Genomic DNA, 24,401 nt, shown 5'->3' on the forward strand with positions numbered 1-24,401 from the left:
AACCTGCATCCCAGTGGCCCCAAGGACACTGCTGATCCTATTACGCCACAGCAGGAACACCCCTGCTTTGATTCTGATCTACCTCCCACCCACTATTTCTCCATCGTCTGCGGGATCCCATCTGAGTGCTAATCAGACCCAAAGCCGCTGCTTAGGGGATGGACTTCACACTTCACTGTCTGGCCCTACCTGCCTGTCTGGCCTCTTTTCTGGCTCTTTCCCCAAAGGCCCCTTGCTTTCCGGCCACACCACACCCTTTGTCTTGCCAGTCCCTGGCCAGTTCACAGCTCTCTTAGGCCTCAGTTATTTGGGTGCTCTTCCCTCTGCCTGGACTGTCCTTCGGTGCTCTGTTCATTTGGTTACTGGTCAACTTCTACTCATCCTTTTTTTTTCTTTTGCTATTTCGGTGGCATTTGGAGGTTCCCAGGCTAGGGGTCTAACTGGAGCTACAGCTGCTGGCCTACGCCAGAGCCACACCAATGCCAGATCGGAGCTGCGTCTGCGACCTACACCACAGCTCATGGCAACGCTGGATCCTTAACCCACTGAGCAAGGCCAGGGATCGAACCCACAACCTCATGGTTCCTAGTCAGATTTGTTTCCGCTGCACCCTGACGGGAACTCCTACTCATCCTTTTTGATTGTGGCTAAATGTCACCTCCTCTTTTTATTTATTTATTATTTATTATTTTTTTGCTTTTGGGGGCCACACCTGCGACATTAGAGGTTCCCAGGCTAGGGGTCTACTTGGAGCTGTAGCTGCTGGCCTACGCCACAGCCATAGTAGCAACACGGTATCTGAGCCGCCTCTGCGACCTACACCACAGCTCATGGCAACGCCAGATCCTTAACCCACAGAGAAAGGCCATGGTTGAACCCACGTCCTCATGGATACTAGTAGGGTTTGTTAACCACTGAGCCATGATGGGAACTCCACCTCCTCTCTTTGAGGGAGGCCTTCCCCAACTATCCCTTTGGTGTTCCCGAAGCAATTGGTACATAGCTCCATTATACTGCTTATCTCACTGCCTACTCATTTATCTGTTGACATGGCTACTTCCTCTGCTGGGCTGTGAACTCCTTGAGAACTGAGCCTCTTTCTTACTTATCTTTTGTCCCCAGAGCCTAGCCCAGTTCCCGGCACAATGAAACAACCAAAAAACATTAACTGAATGAATCAATGCATGAAAAGTGCCCTCTGGGGTTGCTTCATACTCTTGCATTCTGTCCTGTTGCGTTTGCCTTCAGAAAACCTAGCAGAGTCCTTTGCATGTGGTAGAAATGCAATTTATGTCAAGCAGGTGATGCTGTGGCTTGGGGCAGAAGAGTCTGGGGTGGGGGGGATAAGGGATGTCAGAGAAGCTGGCAGACTGTGCTGGTAGAGAGCTGAGCACTGGAAGGGGTGGTGGAGAGAAGCCCTGAGTCCCTTAGACAGTCCTTAGCTCAGGACAGTTTCATTAGGTGCAAATGCTGGTCTAACGCACTTGCTGGAGGCAGGTGAGAAGATAGATACTCTGACTTTTCAATGGCTTTTGTGGGCTCAAAATGGAGAAGAGGGAGGAGGTAGAGCCCTGAATCAGCTTAAATGTCCAAACTGGGACTCGGGGGGAGTTCCTGTTGTGGCTCGGTGGAAACAAATCTGACTAGCATCCATGAAGACACAGGTTTGATCCCTGGTCTTGCTCAATGGGTTAAGGATCCGGGATTGCTGTGAGCTGTGGTGTAGGTCGCAGAGACGGCTCAGATCTGGCGATGCTGTGGCTGTGGTGTAGGCCAGGAGCTACAACTCCGATTTGACCCCTAGCCTGGGAACTTCTTTATGCCGGGGGTGAGGCCCTAAAAAGAACCCCCCCCCAAAAAAAACAAAAAACTGGGACTCAGAGGCAGGGGCAGGGTGGGCAGGGGCAGAGGTGGCTTCCTGACGTGGCCCTGGCAGAGATGGAGGTCATTCCCCTCACCTGGATGATGGCAGTCAGGCAAGCTAGTGTCGCCGACACGTGCAGCCTCTCGGCCTCCATGGCTGCCGTGTCCACGTAGCTCTCGTTGGTGGCATTGTTGAAGACCTGGAATTTTGACTCTGGCGCCAGCTGCAGACAGATGTTACCCACCAGGATGCTGATAACGGCAAAGGTACCTGTGGTGCCCCACCCGGCCAGCAAAAGTCAGATGTTTGGACCATACCCATGGAAACCAGAAAGGGGCCCGGGAATGCTCCCTGACCCCCGCTGGGATGGATCCCCATGCCTCCAAGGAGCCTCCCTGGCATAACAGCGATTACTTACACCTAACCGTGACCCACACTCTTCAAGGGGCTTTTACCTCAAATGTTATTTTGATTTATTTGACTCTTCAGGGCCACACCTGCAGTATATGGACATTCCCAGGCTAGGGGTTGAGTCGGAGCTACAGAGGCAGGCCTACGCCACAGCCACAGCAATGCCAGATCCAAGCCGTGTCTGTGACCTACACCACAGCTCACAGCAATGCCGGATCGCTGACCCACTGAATGAGGCCACGGATTGAACCTGCATCCTCATGGATACTAGTTGAAATCGTTTTTGTTGTGCAACGACGGGAACTCCGATTTTTTTTTTTTTTTGGCTGCACCCAGGGCATGTGGAAGTCCCCAGGCCAGGGATCAAACCTGCACCACAGCAGCGACCTGAGCTGCAGCAGTGACAATGCCGGGCCCTTTATCTGCTGCTCCGCAAGAGAGTGCCCATCAATTGTTAACATTATTTTGTTGGACACATGAGGACATGGGCTTGGAAATGTAAGCAGAGCCTGAGCCAGAAACAGGCCTCGTGACCTTTTTCTCCACCTCACTTAGTATCGGAGAACTCCAAATGTCCCTGGAGTGGCCTGCTGGGACCAGTCTGGGAGGTGGATGAGAATTTCTCATGTCTGTCAAGTACTTTATGGCACATGTCATATCTTGTTCAGCCAAGTCTCCCGCACACTCCAGGGAGGGAGACTGAGCAGGTAAAGCTAACTGAGCTCACAGAAGCTAAGTGGCTTTGCCGAGGTCACAGATGACATGGGACTGACACTCAGCGTGACGCACCTCCCCTCCTCCTCCCTAGCACATGCGCCCCCCACCCCCACCCTGGACCAAGTAGCACCAACTAGAGTAAAATGCAGATAGGAAATCACTAGAATTCCCTCTGCCCCTCCCCCATCTTTGCAGTCCCGGTCACCTGCCTGCCGAGAGGGGAGAAGCCTTACCTGGCACCATCTGGTGTATACCCCCCAGGAAGAAGTAGGTCAGGAGGGGGAAGAAGGAGGAGTAGAGGCCATTGACTGCAGGTAGGTTGGCCAGCAGAGCGAATGCCATGCCTGCAGAGGACAGAGAGAGTGAGGGCCTGGGGGGCGGGCAGGGATGGGTTAGGGAGGTCACGGAGGGTAGGGGCTGAAAGAGGAAGAGGCCTGGCTGAGGGGACCCTCTCACCTTGTGGCACCTGGATGGTTCCACCGCTGAGGCCGCCCAGAAGGTCGGGGATGATGTAGTCTTTGATCTTGTACTTGGGGAGCCAAGAGAGTATGGGGAAGAGCCCAAACACGGTGCTTTTGATCTTGGCCGAGGAACATCTGGAGGGGGAGGGGGCAGGTTTCCAGTCAGCTCTGCCCAGCTCCGACCCTCTGAGTTGGGGAGGGATTGTAATATCCTGTTCCCGGTCATCCATTCATTCACTCATTTATTCAAAATTCATTCAAAATTCAGTGGGTACCAAATGTAACTGAGCTAGTGCCCTGTGGGGCTCCTAAGCACACAAGCATTTCTGTGTCCTCTGTTTCTTGTTTTTATTTTTATTTTATTTTAATTTAATTAATTAATTTATTTGCCTTTTCTAGGGCCGCTCCTGCAGCATATGGAGGTTCCCAAGCTAGGGGTCTAATCAGAGCTGTAGCCACTGGCCTACATCAGAGCCACAGCAACGCAGGATCCAAGCCTCGTCTGAGACCTACACCACAGCTCATGGCAATGCCAGATCCTTAACCCACTGAGCAAGGTCAGGGATCGAACTTGCAACCTCATGGTTCTTAGTCGGATTCATTTCCGCTGTGCCACAATGGGAACTCCCTCTGTTTCTTGTTTTTAGGCAATAAGCCTTTGCCTCCATACCTTCCCTGAGTTCCAAAGGGCAGTTTGCTAATCAGGGAAGGGAGGGGATGCAGAGACCAGGGGGGAGCTGTCAAGAGACAATAGTGCGGTCTTGGGACAGGGTCCTGGTTCCTCAAGGAAGACACGTAACAGTATCTTTGAGCCTTTGTATAGAACTAAAACCCCCAGCAGATGGAAGAAGCATTCTTCATTCCTGGAACAAGGAGGACCACCAGACCCAGTCCTGGGGCCACTAAACACCAGCTTTGAGAAACAATGCAAACTCGCCTCTAGCTTGGATCCTTATCTGGGGCCTTATTTTCCACTCCCCAAACTGTAAAACCACCTCCTAATCTCTCCCAAGGGGGGCACAGTCTTTAAAGCATTAGTCTGCTGTGGCCCCCTTTGCCTGGCAAAGCAATAAAGCTATCTTTTTCTCCTTCACCCTAACCTCTGTCTCCGCGTTTCTTTTCAGCCCATGGCAGGCAGAGGCTGAGTTTCAGCAACACTACCATGTGTAGTGTTCTCAAGGATATTGAGAAGAAAAGTCAGGGACTTTCCCTTGAGAGCCATCACCATGACCTGAGTGGGAGCTGGAGAGCTTCTGATTGCTGACTGCTTTCCTGGGAAGTGTGCCAAACTCTAAAGGCTAAAGGCACGGATTTTGTCATGGCTTAGCCTTCTGAGGGGTCAAGTCTAGCCCCCATTTCAGATAGCCTTTCTCTGGCCTGACTGAACACAGGCCCAGGGACCCCCATCCCCATCTGGACTCCTGTAGCATGGTGTATATGTTGTATTGTAATTTCTGTTTTTCTTTTTTCTTTCTTTCTTTTTTTTTTAATGTCTTTTTGCCTTTTCTAGGGCTGCTCCCACGGCATATGGAGGTTCCCAGGCTAGGGGTCTAACTGGAGCTGTAGCTGCTGGTCTACGCCAGAGCCACAGCAATGCGGGATCTGAGCTATGTCTGCAACCTACACCACAGCTCACGGCAACACCGGATCCTTAACCCACTGAGCAAGGCCAGGGATCGAACCCGCAACCTCATGGTTCCTAGTCGGATTCCTTAACCACTATGCCACAACAGGAACTCCCTGTTTTTCTTTTTTCTTTCTTTCTTTTCTTTTTTTCTTTTTGGTTTTTTAGAGCCACACCTGTGGCATAGGGAGGTTCCCAGGCTAGGGGGTCTAATCGGAGCTACAGCCGCCAGCCTAGACCAGAGCTACAGCAACGCCAGATCCGAGGCAAGTCTGTGACCCCACCACAGCTCATGGCAATGCTGGATGCTTAACCCACTGGGCGAGGCCAGGGATTGAACCTGCAACCTCATGGTTTCTAGTCAGATTCGTTTCTGCTGTGCCACGATGGGAACTCCTAATTTCTGCTTTTTATCAGTCTCTCCCATTATACAGTAAACCCACCATGGACAGAAGTCTGGCTCTTTTGTTCAGCTATCACACCTTATGTATTGTACTGGGGTGCTTAGTAAATATCTGTTGAAAAAAAAAATGAATGAATGAATAGGAGTTCCCTTCATGACTCAGCAGAGAGGAATCTGACTAGCATCCAGGAGGATGCAGGTTCGACCCCGGCCTTGCTCAGTGGGTTAAGGATCTGGCATTGCCGTGAGCTGTGCTGTAGGTTGCAGATGTGGCTCGGATCTGGTGTTGCTGTGGCTGTGGTGTAGGCCAGCTGCTACAGTTCTGATGTGACCCCTAGCCTGGGAACCTCCACATGCCATGGTGTGGCCCTAAAAAAAAAAAAAAAAAAAAAAGAATGAATGAATGAATAAGTGAAAGAATGGGCCTGAATTGAACCTCCATCTAAGTGAAATATAGCTGCTGTCCTATTTCTTGGAGCTTCCTCCAAAAGGAAGGTTCTATTGTCTCTGCAGGTCCACCTCTGCTCCCCACCATCCTTATGTGTGACGATGCCAATGTTGGAGTTCTTGCCTCTGTTAATTCATCAGGAGAGGGAAGAGTGGGGAGCTGTTGGTTGGTCAATGCAGGGTGGGGACAGTTGATCCCTCCCGTTTGCTGAACACCTTGAAGTCCTTGCATAGACATTCAGGAGGGGTAGGAACAAGGGCCTTCAATCTCAAGGGTGACAGCTGGTGGACTGATGACTGGAAGGAGGTGGGAGGCATTTGCTTTTCTTTTCCCAGATGAGGGAACTCAAATACTCTGAGCCCATCTGGTGACTCACTACCTGCTCTGATTAGACCTCCTTTCCCACCCAGCACTAATTCCTACTCTTTGCTGTTGCTTAACAATAGTTTCCCTGACACTGGGTCACCTGGATGTCACCCCAAACTGAAATCTACAGAGACAATGCTTTGTATACCCTGTAACGTCTGGGTAGATTTTTTTTTTTTTTTTGTCTTTTTGCCTTTTCTAGGGCTGCTCCCACGGCATATGGAGGTTTCCAGGCTAGGGGTCTAATAGGAGCTGTAGCCGCCGGCCTACACCACAGCCACAGCAACGTGGGATCCGAGCCGCATCTGCCACCTACACCACAGCTCATGGCAACGCTGGATCCTTAACCCACTGAGCAAGGCCAGGGATGGAACCAGCAACCTCATGGTTCCTAGTCAGATTCGTTAACCACTGAGCCATGACGGGAACTCCTGGGTAGATTTTTCTCTCCCACCCAATACTTCGTGGAAGAGCATCACCATCACCATCTGACTCCCCAGTCTCCTCTGGGGTGGGCTGTGCCTTTCCTATCCCTGGGATGGTGGATGAGGAGTTGGACTGGTGGCAAATAGCCTAAAGCATCTCTAAAGGCTTGTCCTAAGGGAGAACCAGGCCCTCAGGAACTCTCTCAGGTTTATTCATGGAAGGAAAAACTGGACCTATGAATGGAGAGGTGGCTATGGGAAGAAAAATGGCCCACCTGAGGGCTTGGACCTGCCCAGCCTTACTTGCAAGCCTGCTATATTATTATTATTATTATTATTTTTTTTTGCTTTTTAGGGCCGCACCCACAACGAATGGAGGTTCTCAGGCTAGGGGTCAGATCGGAGCTACGACCACAGCCACAGAAAAGCAGGATCTGAGCCATGTCTGCAACCTACACTACAACTCACAGCAATGCCAGAGCGTTTATCCACTGAGTGAGGGCAGGAATCGAACCCGCAACCTCATGAGTCCCATTTCGGCTGTGCCACAATGGGAACTCCAAGCCTGCCAAATGTTGAGCAAAGCTATCTGAAGCCCGAGACAAGAGCTGGAAACAGATGCCAAATACCTATACAGAGGTTCCAGAAGCCAAGCGGGAAGTGGACAGAGGGATTAGCTTTCTAGACATTCATCCATTGATTAAACAAATATTTATTGGAGCACCTTCTGTGTGCCACGCACCGTTCAAGGCTCTCTTGCCAGCCTCATGGGACTCGTGAGTTCCCTGCATCCCTTTGTGATTTCCATCCTCCTCCTCTCTTAGGACGACAACAGGTGCCTTCATCCCTCCAACCCAGAAACAACCCCAACTTAAACTCTTTGGACACAAAGGCTGGCAGAGCCCACCTATCTGAGTGGAACAGCTGTGCATTTGGTGCCTGGACACTGGCATTCAAGGTCGCAGCTGTAACCAGGCAGAGATGCAGCCTCCCAGGAGAGGTGGGGTTGGGCCGGGGCTTTGAGTGAAGACTCGAGTGGGTGATTCCCTCAGCCTGAACCAGTTCCACCTGCATCTCCACTTCACCCATTGCCACTGACCTCAATCCAGGTAATTGAATCAGCTCTTTCCCCAGGGGACTGAGGAAGAGCATGCCAGACCACAGTGAAGCCTGAGGGAGGTCTGCCAGACGTCTGGAAAGGGGGAAGATGAGGCTGGTAGCCTCAGGCTCCTGGAGTGCGGTATAGATCACCTCTCAGAGCCCCCTCCCTATAGGCGGGCTCCACTACCTGCCAGAGCAATTCCAGGGATCTGAGAAGAGCCCAGGGACTGGTGAGACCACATCCTGGTAAGTACTGTTTAGGAGAGCCCAGGAGTTTAGGGGCTGCCTTTTGGGCATTGTCTGGACCAGGGGAAGGAAGGAGCATCTAGGAGGGAAAGAGGGCAAAATGCACGGGTGGGGGAGGTTTCAGATTTTTCCCCATAAGAAAGTGACAGGACATGGAAATAAAGGCTCTGCAGCTCCCCACCCCTGTAGCATGGCAGCATGCCCTTCTCCAGCTCCCCTAAAGAACCCAGGAGGGACTTAAGCGGACTGAGAACTTGCCAAGACCTCATGCAGGGGCTTGGAGATGCCTCCCAACCCTTCTCCAGCTGAGGCTGGTCCTTGCTTCCAATCCCCATCCTCCATGAGGGTTTCAGCAGAGATACGGTGTAAGATCTCAGATTCAGGGTTCAGAACCTCCCCTCCCCAAGGCTTCCCCCAATCCCGTCTTAGGGACGCTGGTGCAGGAACCACGTCCTGGGGCAAGAAGACTGCAGTGGGGAGCAGAGGAAAGAAGAGTCTGGGCTCCGGGCCACGTTACCTGAAGGCATTGCGAAGTTTCTCTCCCACTGGGTATGTCCGCTCCTTCTTCTCAAACTCATCATCGAAGAGGGTGAGGGAGTATGCAGCTCTGTCTATCACGTAGCGGGGCCTGGGCTGGCTCATGTCTGGGGCATTTACAAGCTTTAGGAGAAGCAGAGCAGGGGAGATGGAAGGGGCATCCCTTCCCAGCACTGGGCCTTCTCTCTCTGGTCCTGGCTCAGCAGAGTTTTATCCTGCCTTCCCCGCCCCCAGCCAGCAAGGTGCCTCCCTTCCCTCTTTCAAGTCTTTCCACCGGACTCACTTCTTTTGGTGGCCTTCCTTCCCAGGCACTGATGATGCATACACTCGCCCTGGCTGTTTTGCTTGGCGCCCAACACGTGGCTGTGCACTCCACACCTGTGACATCACTGTCGCCCCCGCCGAACACCAGGCAAAGAGGAGGTAGGAGTGCGAGGGCAGGAGTCACAGCCGGGATTCAGCAGGTTGCTCCTCTCCCTTCTCCCCCCTCCACCCCCTGATGCCCCCCACAGGTCCCTCTACCTTCTCAGATCTCAGCTTCCCTGGCAGAAAGGCTCGGACCATTCAGCCAGTCAGCTTAGAAGAAAGAGAGAAAATAGCTTGCCTGGAGGCAGGGGGATGGCCCAGGTGACATCAGAAGGACCCTTCTTAAAGCCACCTAGGACTTCACCAACAGGTTTGCCCAGGGGGACAACGACAATGTCTTTTGGGAAATCAAGGTCTGCACGGGCTGACCCTCCCACGGCTTCCCGTGTCTAACCTTTCCCCCACCCTTGTGTACTGATGTCTCTCTCCTCCTTGCTTTTTGCGCAACCTTGCTGACGTTCCAGAGCTGAGCAGGGCAGAGCTGGATGCCAGGGCCCCTGAGGCCCAGAGGAGCTCCCTGCAGCGATCTTTCCCTCCTCCTCTTCCAGTGGTTCATTCCCCCCTCCTGTCCCGTCCCCCGCCCCATCCTTCTGCCGAACTGGCAGAAGTCTGCCTGGAGGAGGACCTCGGAGAAAGAAGGAGCGAGAAGAAGAGATGGGACAGGCTCAGAGGGAGATTTATGCCTGGCAGGTGGGGAGTGTGGGAAGGCTGTGCCCAGCTTGGCAAAAAATTCCCGATGGGGTTAAAACTGAAAAACCACCCAAGAGGCTTGGAACACCCCCCACCCCACTGACATCCGAAGGCAGAACCTGGGTGAATGAGAGGTTTCAGAGCAGGCTGGTTGATGCCTGATGGGGAGAAGAACACAGAGGGAGGGGTGGAAAATGAATTAACTAAGGGCCCAGTAACCTGGGTTCTAGTCCTGTCTTTACTGGGGAGGAAGAAGGGGCAGCATTATCTTTCTGAACCTCTGATTGATTCCTCATCAGTAAAAGTGGGGTGCCGTATCCACCTCACAAGGCTGTTTGAGGATCAAATGAATAAGTGGACCAAAAAGGGTTACATAAAATGTAAGGAGTGATGCAAATGTGAGCTGCTATTGTGGATAAGATGGTGCCCATGACGGAGTTCCCATTGTGGTGCAGCGGAAACGAATCCGACTAGTAACCATGAGGATACAGGTTCGATTCCTGGCCTGGCTCAGTGGGTTAAGGATCCAGTGCTGCCGTGAGCTATGGCGTAGGTCCTAGATGTGGCTAGGATTCTGCATTGCTGTGTCTGTGGCATGGGGTGGGAGCTGCAGCTCTGATTTGACCCCTAGCCTGGGAATTTCCATATGCCATGGGTGCGGCCTTAAAAAAAGCAAAAAAAAAAAAAAGGAGAGAGAGAAAGACTGTGCCCATATTAATGAAAGTTGGGTTGGTACATTCCATTCATTTGCTGACAAGACCTCAAGGTCCACTAGGCTGGGTGCCCCGGCAAACCCCCACGGATGCCACCCAACTGGCAGGGGATGAGGGGAATGAGCCTGTCAACAGCGCCTGTGCTCAGCCCCTCACCTGGCACTTCATATGCACCCAATACATGCCTGTTGAGTGAATCAAACTGCTGTTCTGGAGAAGACCTGGGCAGAAATGAGTAAGAGCAATGGCATGTGACACATCTCAGTGGGAGAAGTGAGAGAATGCACTGCATAAGGAAAACAGCCCAAGTTTGGGAGCCGGAATGACCTGGGTTCAAAGATTCAGTTTCTTCATCTGTAAATGGGGATAATAACAGCCCCAGGCGGTTGCCATGAGGATTAAATGAGATCAGGTGTGTGAAGTGGCTGGTCGTTGGAGGGCACCCTGTAAATGGTAACGGGCGATGATTACTGTGATTAAGATGGGAGGGTGCTTCCTTCCTCTTGGGAGAGACTATTCAGAGCGACAGGGTGGCCTCGCTCCTCCTTCCCCTCCCCGTCCTTTCCAGGGTCAGGAAGCGTCCCGCTTTCCAGATGGTTTGCCTGGTGGGTCCTTCGGGAGCAGTGAGCCAGGAGCTTGATGCTCTGGAGGAACCCAGCGCTTCAGCCCAGCTTCAGAAGAAGGCGTGTGGTTTGGAGAGTCTATGCCTGGGCCCCCTACAGACCGCTTGTAAAGGAAGAGCCAAGCATTTAAGGGGCAGAACCAGCAGATGGAAGAGGGGGTGATGGGAGATCTTGCTTCCCTGCCATGCAGCAGGCAGTGATACCCAAAGACCCTTCGCAGGCTGTTCTCAAAGGCTCTGAGTTCTAGTAGTGCCTTTGTGGGAAGGGGTTGTGAACATCGGATCCTCCTGACCCACCCCGTTCCCCCATTTCCTCAGGGGCACTGTTCCCCGCCCCATACCCTTGTCCTTGCCCTTTCCTCCTGCCAGCCTCCACGTTCAGAAGGTCATCAAATCCCATTGCTCTTTCCTTCCGGTGTCTCTCCCATCCCTACCCTCCCAGGGCTTATCTCACACCTGGATGATTGCATTAGTCTTCTGACCGATATCCCAGCCCACACCCCCTGCTCAGAAACCCCCAGCTTCCTCGTTTCCAGGAGGACCAAGCCCAGCTCCTTATTTTGCCATGTTTGTCCTTGTACCACCTGGACCTGGTTTGGTGGACTCAGTAGATCTGTTGGCTGGGTCTGCCCGCTCCATCCAGGTGGTCCACCCAGCATCCCCCAAGCAAACTTCCTCAGTTTTCCCTCAGGGGCTCTGTCCACACTTTCTTCCTTACATGAGATGCCCTGACTCATTCTGTCTTTCTAGCCCTGCCCATCCTTAAGACCTGCTTAGGTTTCTCCTCCTCCTGCTCCGCCCTCTCTTCCTTCTCTCTGCCCTCCTTCTCTTCTGTGAAGCCTTCCTGACCACCCTGGTCTGGGACCTCTTTCCCCTTGGATCGTCTTTATTGGGACTTCTCCAGCCTGTTCACCACTGTTGGCTTTGGGGCTGTCACTTCCAGGGAAAGGAGGCAAGAAAGGGGGCGATGATGTTGGAAATCCTTCCGAGAGCACAGGTGGACGACACAGGACTGTTTCTGCCCCTGTGATCAGGCTTTAGACAGATGGGGCGGGGGTTAGATGCTAGGAGAGTTCCCACTTCCCCAGGCTGACAGAGGAGGGAAGCACCCTTGCTTTACTGGAAGGCAAAATCTGCCCCTTTCTCCATATGCTCTGCTCATTTCATCCCAGAAATAGGGTGTTGAAAGGGAGAAGGCTCTGGGAGCTTTTCCAGTCCTGAGTTTGCCTTGCACCCCAAAACGAGAACCTAGCAGCTGGCTGGACTCAGGAAGTTTTGTCTGGAAGGGAACCCGAGAACCAGGCAGGGTCCAGCCCTCTCACTTTGTGGACGAGGAAACTGAATTGAGGCAGGAGGGGATTTTGAACCAGGCCTTGGACTTCAGCTCAAGGGCTCCTGTTGAAAGGACCCCAGACCTTCCAGAGACAACCCTGATCCTGCTCTCTGGGGGTTGGCCCTGAGTGTCATGGGACCACCCTGGGGACTCTCCATCACAGCCGGTGATACAAGACTTGTGGGTTCTGCTTCTGCTCCTGAGGGCTCTGCTGGGGGTCCTGACTCCTGTCCTGGCCCCGGCTCTCCCAGGACAGGGCCAGACGGGATCCCAAGTCTGCAGCCACGCGACCTGGCCCAGCTCCTGGTGAGGAGCTGCCCCAGTCTCACTTCCTAATTCCAAGAATAGGGGTTGAGGCAGGGTGGGGCTTAGGAGGGGAGGTTACTTCATCCCCAGCCAGTCCTTCAGGCCCAGGAGGAAGGAGGGGATGGGAGGGAGAGGCGGGAAAGAGTGAGCTGGTGGTGTGGTGGGAGGCACCGCCTCTCCTCCATGGCTCCCCGGGTTCTCAGAGAGTTCAGGGACTCCCAGAGATCATCCCCCCCGCCCCCGCCACAGAGGGCTCCTACAATGCTCAGGTAAGGGTGACAAGGTGAAAGAGGGAGCGAGAAAGGGAGAGAGGTAGAGGGAACACGAAGACTTGATCCCTAACTAAACAAACACACAGCCCTGCCAAGTGATGTCAGAATCGCTGAGAAAAGCCCGAGTGCTCTGGTGCCACAGGTGTGTATCACAGAGCCCTGCCTCCCATACAAGGTGTCAGCCCCTCCGCCGCTTCCCAACCCCCACTGGATCAGGGATAAATAGCAGGGGCCATGTGACAATATTGAGGAACAAAAGGTGCCCTGCCCCCTCCTCCCACTGTGGAGGTAAGGAGGGCGGGTCCTGAGTTGCTGGAGGGACCTAGAGGGGGGCTGCCGGGCTTTAGGGAAATAGAAGGCGAGAAGGGAAGGGCAGCGGGTGGGAGAGGTGGGTGTCTGGACAATTCCCAAGGCTTGGCAGGGGACTGGGGTCAGATCTGGGCCAAGGGGGATCCGGAGGTCTCGCAGAGCTAAGGAGCTGGGGATGGGGACAAAGGGGGACGTGGACTCCACGGGGAGGACACAGGCTGGGACAGATCCGCCCCTCCTGGGCTTCTTTGGGACCCTCATCGGAATCTTAATTCCCCCCACAGGAAGCTCATTCAAAAGAAAGCCCACTGGAACCTCCTCCCAGTCGTATTTCTGACGGTCTGTTTTCAAAGCCCCACGAGGTTACTGTGGGCAGAGATGGGCTCGGGCACAGTGCCCGGGGCAACGCATAGAAAGGCTTGGAATGGTGCCTGGCCACGGTACGTGCGCGGCAAAATCGGACTGTTGAGATTATTATTCTGATTACTCTGGAGAGTTCTCGCCCTTGCTCCTCTGCTGCCCCAGGCAAGTCCCTCTGCCTTTCCTGGCCTTCCTTTTCCCATCTGCTCCTACGTGAGCCCCACCTGCCTTTCCCCTCAGCCTTGTTCCTCCAAAATTTCCCCAGACTGGTGAGAGGAGGAGCAGAAACACTTTTTAGAAGAGGGCGGGACATCTGGGCAGCAGGGAGGCAAGGAGCCTGTCTGTGGGGTTTCGATAGGTCTGGAGGTGACCCCGTCATTTTGGCCCAGGTTGACTTCCTCAAAGGGTGAGCATGTGTGTGCATGCGTGCGTGTGTGTGTGTTGTTTCTTTGATGTGCATGTGTGCCAGGCACAGGAGCAGCCCCGGCGCTGCCAACCCACCCTGGCATTCTTATCACTGGTCCCTACCTGGGCAATCGCTGTGTTCTGGGCAAAGGAAAGGTCACTTTGAGGTTTCCCCTTTGCTCTAGGGGCTGGTTCTTCCCTGCCTCATCCAGGTGGGAGCCAGAGAGAAAGGGCTGCCTTCGAGTGACAGGGTGGGTGGGGTGGGAGTTGGGGATGGGACAGGGTGGTTCTTCGCTGGCAACTATGTCCTTGGCAGGAAGGAGGGTGTTTGTAGAGGCCTGTGAGTTTCCAAGGCGTTTTCTCAATACTCTTTATTTCTATTGTCCCCATGTGTCTGGGGCAAATTTCCCAACCCCTCTTGACCTCAGCCTAACATGATGGCCAGTGTGAAATTTTGCCGAGTTGCTTACCTGCTCTCTGGCTGTTCTGGGGACTGCCTTCCCCTCTAAGGGAGGGAGCCACTGCTAACCCCACCCCCACCCCCCAGCCCCAAATCCCCACTCCGTGTCTCTAAGCCCCCTTGCCTCTCTGCTTTCCCTGGGGGATGGCTGCTGGGCTGAGGAAATAAGCTCCAGCCGAAACGACTGAGGCCAGACTTGGAAAAGCACTTTCCAGCAGTGGGACCTGATCAAGGTCATGGGTCCTTGAAATGGACACTTAAAGTTAGACTCCCAGAGGTCTGTAAGGAGACTAGGGTTAGTCTCCCTCAGAAGCAGGTAAGGGTACATGGAGACCAGTGAAGCACCTGCTGCTCTGGTTCAGGGAATCCAGAGCTTGCTCCTCGCCGAGCTTGCTCTTTCCCTCGGGGAGTTCGCTGGGATCGGCTCTGGTTGTTTGACTCAGTTCAGCACACACTTGCTAAATACCTGCTATGGGCCAACCTCCTGAGAAGATATTTGACATCAAGCAGTAAAAGAGGGTTTTCTACAAATGAGCATTCGGGCCAGGCGGCCAGGCTCTGGGAGGTGCCAGGGAAGGCCGTCCTGGTGGTGGAGCAGCTGGGCTCAGGGCTGCCCAAGGAGGAGCTTGCCGGGCTCTGAATGCCAGGGCTGAGGGAGGGATGGGGAGGATGGTGGGGTTCAGGGAGTCTCTGTGAGGGAAGACATGCAGGAGCACAGCCCTCCCTTGGTCTGTCCTCCTTGGGATGCTCTGCCACCCTGAGGGGCACGACCTTAAACCTAACCTTCCTCCTGGTGCTCAGAGCCATGGAGCCAAGGGTAAGTGGGTGGGTGGGGGGTTATGCTAGAATGCTAGCTTTGCTTGGCCTTGCTTGGGCTGATTTTGAGGAATGGGGGTACCCCCGGATAATGACTTGAGACCCCTCAGGGCTACAGGGTGACGAGGCTGGGAGCCAGTGGAACTGACCCAGACCCTCCCATGTTGAAGCAGTCCCCCGGGAGGCAGGTTGCTGGGTCCTGTTCCTACCTGCCTGACGGAGCTGGTCCCAGGCTCGCCCTCTCCGAAGGCTCACTTTCCCCTCCTCCCGCCTCTTCCAACCTCTCAGCACCAATGTGGATAAGTGGGATTCCATGCAGCCCGTGCAGGTGCACCGAGCTGGTGAAGAAGCAGATGAGTGAAAGGAGGACCTCTGGGGGGCAGAAGGAGCGGGAGGCAGCTGCTCAGTGCAGGCCAGTGAGCCAAGCATTGAGTCTTTTCGCTTCCAAGACTTGAAAAGAAAGTGAGAGGTACAGCCAGCAGCTTCCAAGGCGGGTGCCCCAAGGAAGGTCCAATATTTTTGTTCTTTTCCTCTGCAAAGGAAGGGAGCCATTGCGGGGGAGCGGGCTGTTTCTCCTCACTCCGTTTTTGGGTCTGGCAGACCTCCTCCACCAGAGCTGTGACCCACAAACACCCTTCAGCTCCGCGCCCCCGACCCCACGCTGCAGGTGCGATCCTGACCTGGAAGTGAGCACCCAGCACGGGCTTCTCAGAGGTGAAGGGCTGGGGGCTGTTCTCAGAGCCTCTTTCCCACTGGTGGTCGGTTTGGCAAACAGCCACTGCCATGATCGGCTGGTCCCTGTCATCCCCCTTCTCGCAGCCCCCCGTGTCCACGCTTTTCCAGGGATGACCCCCAGCCCCGGGGGGTGGGCTGGGTGGGGCTTACCGGTGGGTGAGCAGAGCTGGCTGGGCAGGGCTGCAGGTGTGTCTGGGGAGCAGGCAGCCGAAAGGTGTTCCTGAGGTGTGCGAAAGGGCTCTGCTCAAATAATCCAGGGAGGCGTTTATAAATAACTTTACCTCAGGGCCACGGGGTGAGCCCCGGCTTCCGATTGGCTCAGAGGGGAAGTGGTTTTGAACACTACACCATAGCTAAGCCTGAAGAGATAGGAAAAGGAGATAAGGGAAGAAAAGTCCCAAATGAACAGCCCTGTTTTTGTTTTACCTGAGGAGCAGGGCTGTTTGATGGGAGCTTGGCACTTCCTAAATCCACCCCGAAGACAATAGGTCACATTCAGCGGGGCCCCAGCCCCACAGGCTCCCCCAAGGCGGCCAGCTGAGGCTGAGGAGGGGACAAGGCAGACCCCTCTTCGAGCTTGCTGTCCTGCTGTTTATGGGGCTGGGGTCGAGCCACTTTGCCTCTTGGACAATGGGACCCATTGAGGCCACCTGAGGGGTGGGGTCCTGGGGCTGTTTGCTTTGAAGTTTGGATAGCAGTGGCGGCGGGGGCGGGTATTGAGAGGGACAGCAGACCTCTGAACACCCCTGAGGAAGGGTACAAGCCTTGCCTGGGAGGCCTTGAGGGCCCTTGGGAGATTTGGGGCCATGGTGGAGACCCAGTTCCCAGTTCTGTCCCCAACCTTAAGTCATTTGTTAGCTCTGTGCATTGCTCTATCCACCAGTGAGATGGAGAAAGTATTCCTTGTCTCCTAACTTCCCAGGGAGGGTGCAGGAGGAGCATGGGGGTTGGGGACCTGGTAAAAGAGCTCAAGAAATTGGACTTAGAGCCACTATATGTAAGGTGACCTGCAGGCTACCAAATCTGATTCATAGGCTGCTGTCACTTCCAGAAATGAATGAACCACTGGGTCGTGGTTCTGCTCAGGCTGCCTCCTGCCTTCCGGGTTAGAAAAGCCTGCCCATCCCCTGCCCACTGAGCTCCGTGGGAGGACCTCGGAAAAGGGAGATGCGTGGGTTGGGGGAGCTTCTTGACTTATTTCCTGAGAGGGGGAGGCCCTGGCTGGTACCAGGAGCCCCTTCCTTCGTGACATCTGGGGCGGCCCTGCTTTAGCCTGAATCATCCTCCCATCTCTCCAGAAGACAGTAGAGGCTCCAATGTGGGCTGGAATCAGTACGTGGGGCTTCCGTAAGGCACCCTGGAGGTTAGGGGAAAGTCCCCCTCAGAAGGTCAAATGAACTAGTTTCAGCACATAATAGGGATTCAATAAATATTTGTTGAATGAATGAAAGAATGAATTGTCTGCAAGCCCAGCCCAGGGGAGAGTTTGTAGATGCATTGCTTATGGGGACTAGGGAAACACCCAAGTTCACTCAGAGTTGTCAGGGTGTAGCCAGGGGCCTGAACACAACTGAAGAAAGCTGGAAGGCAAGCCACCCAAGCGTGCCTGGCCACCTGCTGAAGGCAGGATATGTGCGTGGATGTTTCCTCCAGCCGTCCTTCCCCAGGCCCTTGCACTGGCTTCACTGCCATGTTCCCACGGCTCCCTCTGCTTCACCATGGTAACCATACACTGATCACAACCGATGGTAATTATGCGTTCAATTGTCAGTCTTTCTCCAAAGCCTCTGAACTTTTCAAGGAGGGCAGGGCAGGGCATTGCCTGTTTAATTCACTTTTGTTTCCCTACCACCTAGCCCAGTGCCTGGCACTTGGTAGCAAAAGCTCCGTATAGATTTGTGGAATGGTGAATGATTGCGTTGGAATCTTCAGGCAAAGTAGAGGCAGAGGGCTGGGGCTTGTCCATGCATCTCCAGCATTGTCCAGTGGCATGGGTAGCCTGACCTTTTCTAAACTTTGGGCAGATGGTTTATTGGCCTCTCCCTATAGCCGGGTGACATGGCCACCAAAATCCAACAACTAAGTCCCCTGCTGGAATACCATGCCTGCCAAGGAAACTTTTGATTGTGATTTGGTTTCTTTAGTGCAGAGCACACACTAACCAATTGACTGGAGCATCAGGGGCTGCCTGCAAATAGCCTTCTCTCTTTTATTTATTTATTTGTCTTCTTGTCTTTTCTAGGGCCGCACCCGCGGCATATGGAGGTTCCCAGGCCAGAGGTCTAATCAGAGCTGTAGCTGCTGGCCTATGCCAGAGCCACAGCAACACGGGATCTGGGCCTTGTCTGCGATCCACACCACAGCTCATGGCAGTGCTGGATCCTTAACCCACTGAGCAAGACCAGGGGTCGAACCCACAACCTCATGGTTCCTAGTTGGATTCGTTAACCACTGAGCCACGACAGGAACTCCCCTTCTCTCTTTTAAATACTCATGGACAATTCTGGTCTATTGATTGGTCTTGTGTGAGTTTTGTTAATGTGAGTCAGCCTCCCTGAGTCCCATTGACTTTTGATAGGGACACTAGGCTTTCACACAGGTTATCTGGTTTAATTCTCATAGCAACCACGTGATATAGACATGTTACTCTCATTTTCTGGAGGAGGAAACTGAAGTTGGCTAAAGTAAAATAACTTGCCCGATGTCACAGAGACATGGATGGAAAAGGAAGGAATCTAATTTAGATATTATGGCTTCAAATCCTATGCTTAGTCCATTGTATCAGTTTAATCTTCAAACCTGCAAAGCTGAGGGTGAAACCCTATATAAGGCTCCACCTTTTATTTTATTTTATTTATTTATTTAGTCTTTTTGCCTTTTCTAGGGCCACTCCTGCAGCATATGGAGGTTCCCGGGCTAGGGGTCTAATCGGAGCTGTAGCCAAAGGCCTGCACCAGAGCCATAGCAACACGGGATCCGAGCCATGTCTGCCACCTACACCACAGCTCACGGCAATGCCGGATCCTTAACCCACTGAGCAAGGCCAGGGATCGAACCCACAACCTCATGGTTCCTAGTCGGATTCGTTAACCACTGCGCTACGACAGGAACTCCAAGTCTCCACCTTTTAGATACGTTCTGTTCAGCCTCCTCATCAGGTGTATCTCCCAAGATAGCTTGGATGAAGATGGCTGAGGCCTCCAGAATATGTTCTGGACCTGGGAACTTGTAGATGCTCCTCCCCAACTCTTTCCCTACTTTCTCAATAAAATTCTGGGGAAGTAAATCTTGCATAAAGGAAATGGGAAGCATACTTGAGCCCAGAGTGTTCTCTGAAGTCACCAAGGGAGATGGACAGGGGACTGGCCATGGGAAAGAAGCCCAGGAACGTGGAAGCAGACCAGGGGCTGGAGAAGCCAAGGACAGGCGGGAGAGACACTGTGAGCTCAAAAGGGTATCTTGGATAGAATTAAACTATGAGACAGAGTTAGGGCTGATGGAAAGAAAACAAAGACCCAGAGGTGTAGACAGACAGATGGCAGAGATGAAAACACAAAGAAGAAGAGGCAGATTCATAAACAAAGTGGAGGAGTTCTCGTTGTGGCATAGAGGAAACGAATCCGACTAGGAACCATGAGGTTGCAGGTTTGATCCCTGGCCTCGCCCAGTGGGTTAAGGATCCGGCATTGCCGTGAGCTGTGGTGTAGTCACAGACATGGCTCAGATCTGGCGTTGCTGTGGCTGGGGCGTAGGCCAGTGGCTATAGCTCCAGTTAGACCCCTAGCCTGGGAACCTTCATGTGCCATGGGTGCGGCCCTAAAAAGACAACAAACAAACAAAAAACAAAGAGGAAAGAGTAAAGAGCACCTCAACATCCCAACAGCTCACTGTCTTGGTTCTTGTTAAATCATTGTGTATTTTTCATGGTGAAAGCAGGTAAACATCAACTCTGCACCTTTCTCTGAAGCATGTGGATTCTCCTTTGATAGCAACCCATTCATTCCACCCCCACTTCTAGGGCTGAAAGCTGTATTCATCCCTTCTTTCATTCATTCATTCATTCACTTCAAAATCCTTATCCAGGGCCAGGATGCTGCCCTCGGAATACTGAGATAAATAAGGCCCAACTGTTTTCCTGAGAAGATCCCAGTCTGGGGGGGAAGGCAGGGACTTGCCACATCGGAACAGAGAGCACTGTGGCTGGGTGGAGGAGAGGCTGAGAGGACAAGGGACATGGGGGAAGGCTTCCTCCAGGTGAGGACACAGAAAGGCCTGCCACGTCCAGAGCCCAAGACCTGAGTTCAAAACCCCAGGTGGCTGCTCCAAGGAGGAAGTAGGATGGGGCCACCCCTGGAAGCACTGTTTTTATCAGGGGTTTCCAGCTTGTCCCCAAGCCCTCTGACTCCCGACTCCATCCCAGCTTCTCTCTTTAAAGCCCATCCTTGTGCTCCAGCCTGATTCTGACCCCCCGGGGCTCCATCCCTATTCTTCAACACGTCTTAGAATGCGTGTGTACACGCACTCGTGTGCTCACACCAAACAGGACTCGGGGATTTACTGAGGCATGCAGATAAAGCCAAAGTATTCACCAAATACCCTCCTGACCTATGTCGCCTTTGAGCTAGTCCAGCCAAGGAAGAGCTAGCTTTCAGATGCACAAACGGAGACTAGACCTCCCCAAGAGGGAGATGAATTCTTCCACCTCTACCCATCCTTGGGCCTCTGGCCTTATCTGCACCTGCTGGCTTCTTGTACCTGTGCCCTGCGTGGGGCCTGTGCCAAGGGTGTGGGCACGATCATGTTTTGGGCAGAGCAGCCCAGTGACTTAAGCAAACACCTCAAGGCTGGAAACAGAAAAACCTTCCACACCTTGCCCTGCAGTGACAGGATCTGACCTGGCCTTGCGGCTGCTAGTTTCCTGAGTGCATGGGAACTGGCAGGGCTGCAGAGAGACCCAAGGAGAAGCCAGTTCTCCTCTCTCTCCCTAGGGGAACCAGGGGCTCAGTGCCCCAGCAGTGAGCATCTCAGGCCCGTCATGAGACAGGGGAGGCGAAGTGAGTAGCAGCGATGCCAATCAGTGTTGGCTTAAGGAACCCAAGCTCCTGCCATGTGCCTGTGCTTGGTGCTGACAGCTAAGACCCATGAGAGCCAGTTCTTGGGGTACCAAGACTAGTACACGGAGGGGGGCTTTACAGAACACACATGGTCACAGGGCTGGGGGACAGTATGTTGGAAGGAACCCAAGGGTGGACCCTGAAGGGTAGAGGGTCAGGACAGGACCCATCTGGAGAGAGATCAGAGTTGACCAAGACCCCCAGGGAGCTGAGACCAAAGGAAAGGGAGGGTCACTGAACCACAGGATTTGGAGAAGAGGAACGGGCCTGAGGGTTCTAAGTCACCTTCTGCATTTTACAGATGAGAGACCTCAGGCCCAGAGATGCAAGAGAGCGGCCCAAGGTCAGGCAGAGAGACAAGGTCAGAGCCGAGCCCGGCGCTCAGCCCAGGGCCCCAGCCTAGCCCTCTAGCCTGATGCTGCAGCACCAACCAAGCTCTCTCCACAGAGAGGGTGGGCGGTTACTTGGTGACACCCTCCCCCTTCTCAGGATCACTCAGTCGCCATCCAGAGACCCTGTGGGCCTGTGCCAGCTGCAGAGGGACTTCCCTGCTCGCCCGACCCCAGCCACCTTTGTTAAGGGAGAGCTTTGGGGGAAGTCGGTCTGCAGTACTGGGGCCTGGAAGCCCAGGGGGTGCAGCTCCCAAATGGGCTGATCCTGTAGCCTCCAGACAGAGGAAACTCGTCTGCTCAAAACTAGAAGCTGGTGGACTAGGGGAGTGTGTTCAGGGCAGTTCGCGCTGCCCTGGAAATGCTCAGAATGAGGCTGGGGGTGGGGACAGGGTGAGTTCCAGGCTATGAATGTTAACTGCAGTGCTGGCTTTAGGGCCTTGAGGGCTGCCTCCTCAAGGGTGGGGTATAGAGGGACCTAGACCCCCCAGTGCTGGGGGAATCAAGCTAGCTGGAAGCATACGGAATTGATAATCCTGGTTCCAGGGCCTTGCTCTCTCGCCAGGTCTAGCTTGGGCAGCCACTTAGGCAGAAAGTGGTGTGTTTGGTTGACCTTGGAAAGTCATTGGAAAATGACGCCTCCCACTTCTCTTCTCCAGGAAAGAGTAAAACTGGAAGGTACCAATCACTGTCATCCTGTCCAGTCCTCCCAACTCTTCCTCCCCGTCCCCTCCCCCCCCCACCCCCCCACCCCCTGACCACACAGGCCTCTTTTCCGAGTGCTGATGGCTGTGCTCTCTGAACCCCGACGGGTCAAAGGGGAGGTGTTCCAGGTCTTCTAGGTGTTGTCTCTCCCACAGCAGCTTGAAATCAGGGTACTTTAGAGGCATCAGGGCTGAGTGGGAAGACTTGAGGCTGAAATCCTTACTCTCAGTTTGCTGGTCATGTGATCACAGGCAAAGGGTCAACCTCTCTGAGATTCAGTTTGCTCATCTGTGAAAGGGGACACTTGGCAAAAAGGAACTGCCTTGGTCAGGCAAGTTCCTTTCCTTTGGGTGTGACTACATGCCACCTGGCCGTTTGCCCATCTTCATCACCTCTCCGGTACCCGCCGCCCTAGGCCCTTTGGCTGTGCCCCAGCCAGGTGATACCCTTTCTCACCCTGCACCACGAATGTCTCTTGCTCCCTTGTCCAGAAACCAGGAGCGCTGAGCTCCCACACAGATCTTGCCCTCGTGGCCTCCCAAGGATGCAGCCCAGGATCAGACTGGGTTTGAGACAGCACTTCTCCCAAGTTGTTCCAAGTAGCAGAATGAGCCTTGGGGCATGCCCTGAACCTGGGCCTTGGAGTCCCTGCCCCTCTGCCCCTTCTGCCTCTGGGAGGTGCCAAGCGAAGAGGGTGCAAGTGTACACGTGCGTGTCTGCAATGGGGGTGCTGAACGAGAAGAGAGGCGCTTTTCTAAAAGGGAGTGGAGGAGTTCCCAGTGTGGCTCAGCTGTAATGAACCCGACGATATCCATGAGGATGCTGGTTCGATCCCTGGCCTCGCTCAGTGGGTTAAGGGTCCGGCCTTGCCGTGAGCTGTGGTGTAGGTCACAGACGTGGCTTGGATCCCATGTTGCTGTGCCTATGGTGCAGGGCAGCAGGTGCAGCTCTGATTCGACTCCTAGCCTGGGAACCTCCATATGCTGCGGGTGTGGCCTTAGAAAGACCACACATATAAATAAATAAATAATAAATAAATAAATAAATAAATAAATAAAAGGGCATAGAACTCGGGCCATGTATTCACCCTTTGTCTTGTTCCTTCCTTACCGTGCACGCTCCCCGATGACCCTCTGCCAGGGGTCCTTGGCCTTGCCCTGCCGCAGCTGGCCAACTGGTGGGTTAGGGTGAGTTCCCTCACCCTCTAGGTCCTGGAGCCCCCCCGCCCCACCTGAGGAATAAACCAGACTCTTCAGGACGTGGGCAACCTTTGCAAGAACAGACTCCTGCAGCTGGAACTCTCCTCAGTTCCTGTTGGCAAGAAGGGTGGAAAGCAAGATCCCTACCCTGAGTTCTTCCACAGGGGTTGTGTTTGGGGGACAAGTCCAGAAAGGTATCCCCAATGTCAGCCTCCTTTGCCGTAGTCTTCTCACTTTCTCAGGTCAGGGCACCTAGCACCCTGATTCGCCCCTCTCTGTTCCCAGAACCACTCCTGAAGGGCTGTGCCGAAGTGGGAGCATGGTCTGGAGGAGGTTTTCATCCCTAGAGAAGGGGCTTGTCCACTCTGGCAGGGGATTGGGACCACGCCAGGGCTTCAGCCTGGGACATACTCAGGGTCCCTCAGCCCGGTCAGTCCTGACCAGCCTGAACCCCACTCTCCCTCTGAGATTCAAGGGCATAAGAGGTGTGTGTGGAATTCCCCAAGAATGTGGTCCCAGCGTGACAGTGTGGGAGGGGGCCAGGGGCCAGCCCATCAGACTTCAGCCGGGGCCATTTCACTAGGTTTCCTGGCACGGCGGCAGAGGTGGGTACAAAGGAAGGTGGCCGAGGGTCTGGGGTCCCAGGCTCGGGAAGTGCAGAGAAGAGGCCACAGCACCAGCGGGTGCTGAGGAGTCCTTGGGACAACTTGGTCAGCTGGGGCTTGTTCCTGTCAGCCCTCCAGGGCTGTGCCCCAGCCTGGGCTGCTCACAGAGCTGCATTGTTCCCCTTCAGTCTCTTGAACATTTTGCTCGTCTTGTCCTGCTGGTACCTTCATTGGCTGTGGCTTCCACAGAAGACATCTTCAGGGGCAGGCAGGGTGCCAGGCTTGCGGGCAGGACTGGACTGCTCCACCGATCAGGGAGCTCAGAGCAGCAGGGGGCTCGTCTGTCTTCGATGTGGCTGTTGGGGCGGTTTGCCAAGGGCAGCAGCAAGCCTGCCTGGC

General features: G+C 54.0%; 1 protein-coding gene across 2 annotated transcripts in view; it reads right to left on the minus strand.

Annotated features, from left to right (window-relative positions):
• SLC26A9 (solute carrier family 26 member 9) overlaps positions 1–16,232 on the minus strand; it is a 33,529-nt gene extending 17,297 nt beyond the window's left edge. Inside the window, exons 1-5 of one of the 2 annotated variants that reach the window (XM_047753619.1) lie at positions 16,141–16,232; positions 8,584–8,726; positions 3,449–3,588; positions 3,226–3,336; positions 1,959–2,134 (exon numbers count right to left, since the gene is read on the minus strand). In XM_047753619.1, the coding sequence (XP_047609575.1) occupies positions 1,959–2,134; positions 3,226–3,336; positions 3,449–3,588; positions 8,584–8,708 (552 nt within the window). In that variant the 5' untranslated portion in view covers positions 8,709–8,726; positions 16,141–16,232. Of the gene's footprint in view, positions 1–1,958; positions 2,135–3,225; positions 3,337–3,448; positions 3,589–8,583; positions 8,727–8,886; positions 9,096–16,140 lie in introns of those variants that run through there. The other variant, XM_047753620.1, reaches the window with a different exon arrangement.
• Positions 16,233–24,401: the final 8,169 nt, after the last annotated feature.

The sequence above is a fragment of the Phacochoerus africanus genome, chromosome 11 (genome assembly GCF_016906955.1).
Source record: "Phacochoerus africanus isolate WHEZ1 chromosome 11, ROS_Pafr_v1, whole genome shotgun sequence".
Classification (NCBI taxonomy): Eukaryota; Metazoa; Chordata; class Mammalia; order Artiodactyla; family Suidae; genus Phacochoerus; species Phacochoerus africanus.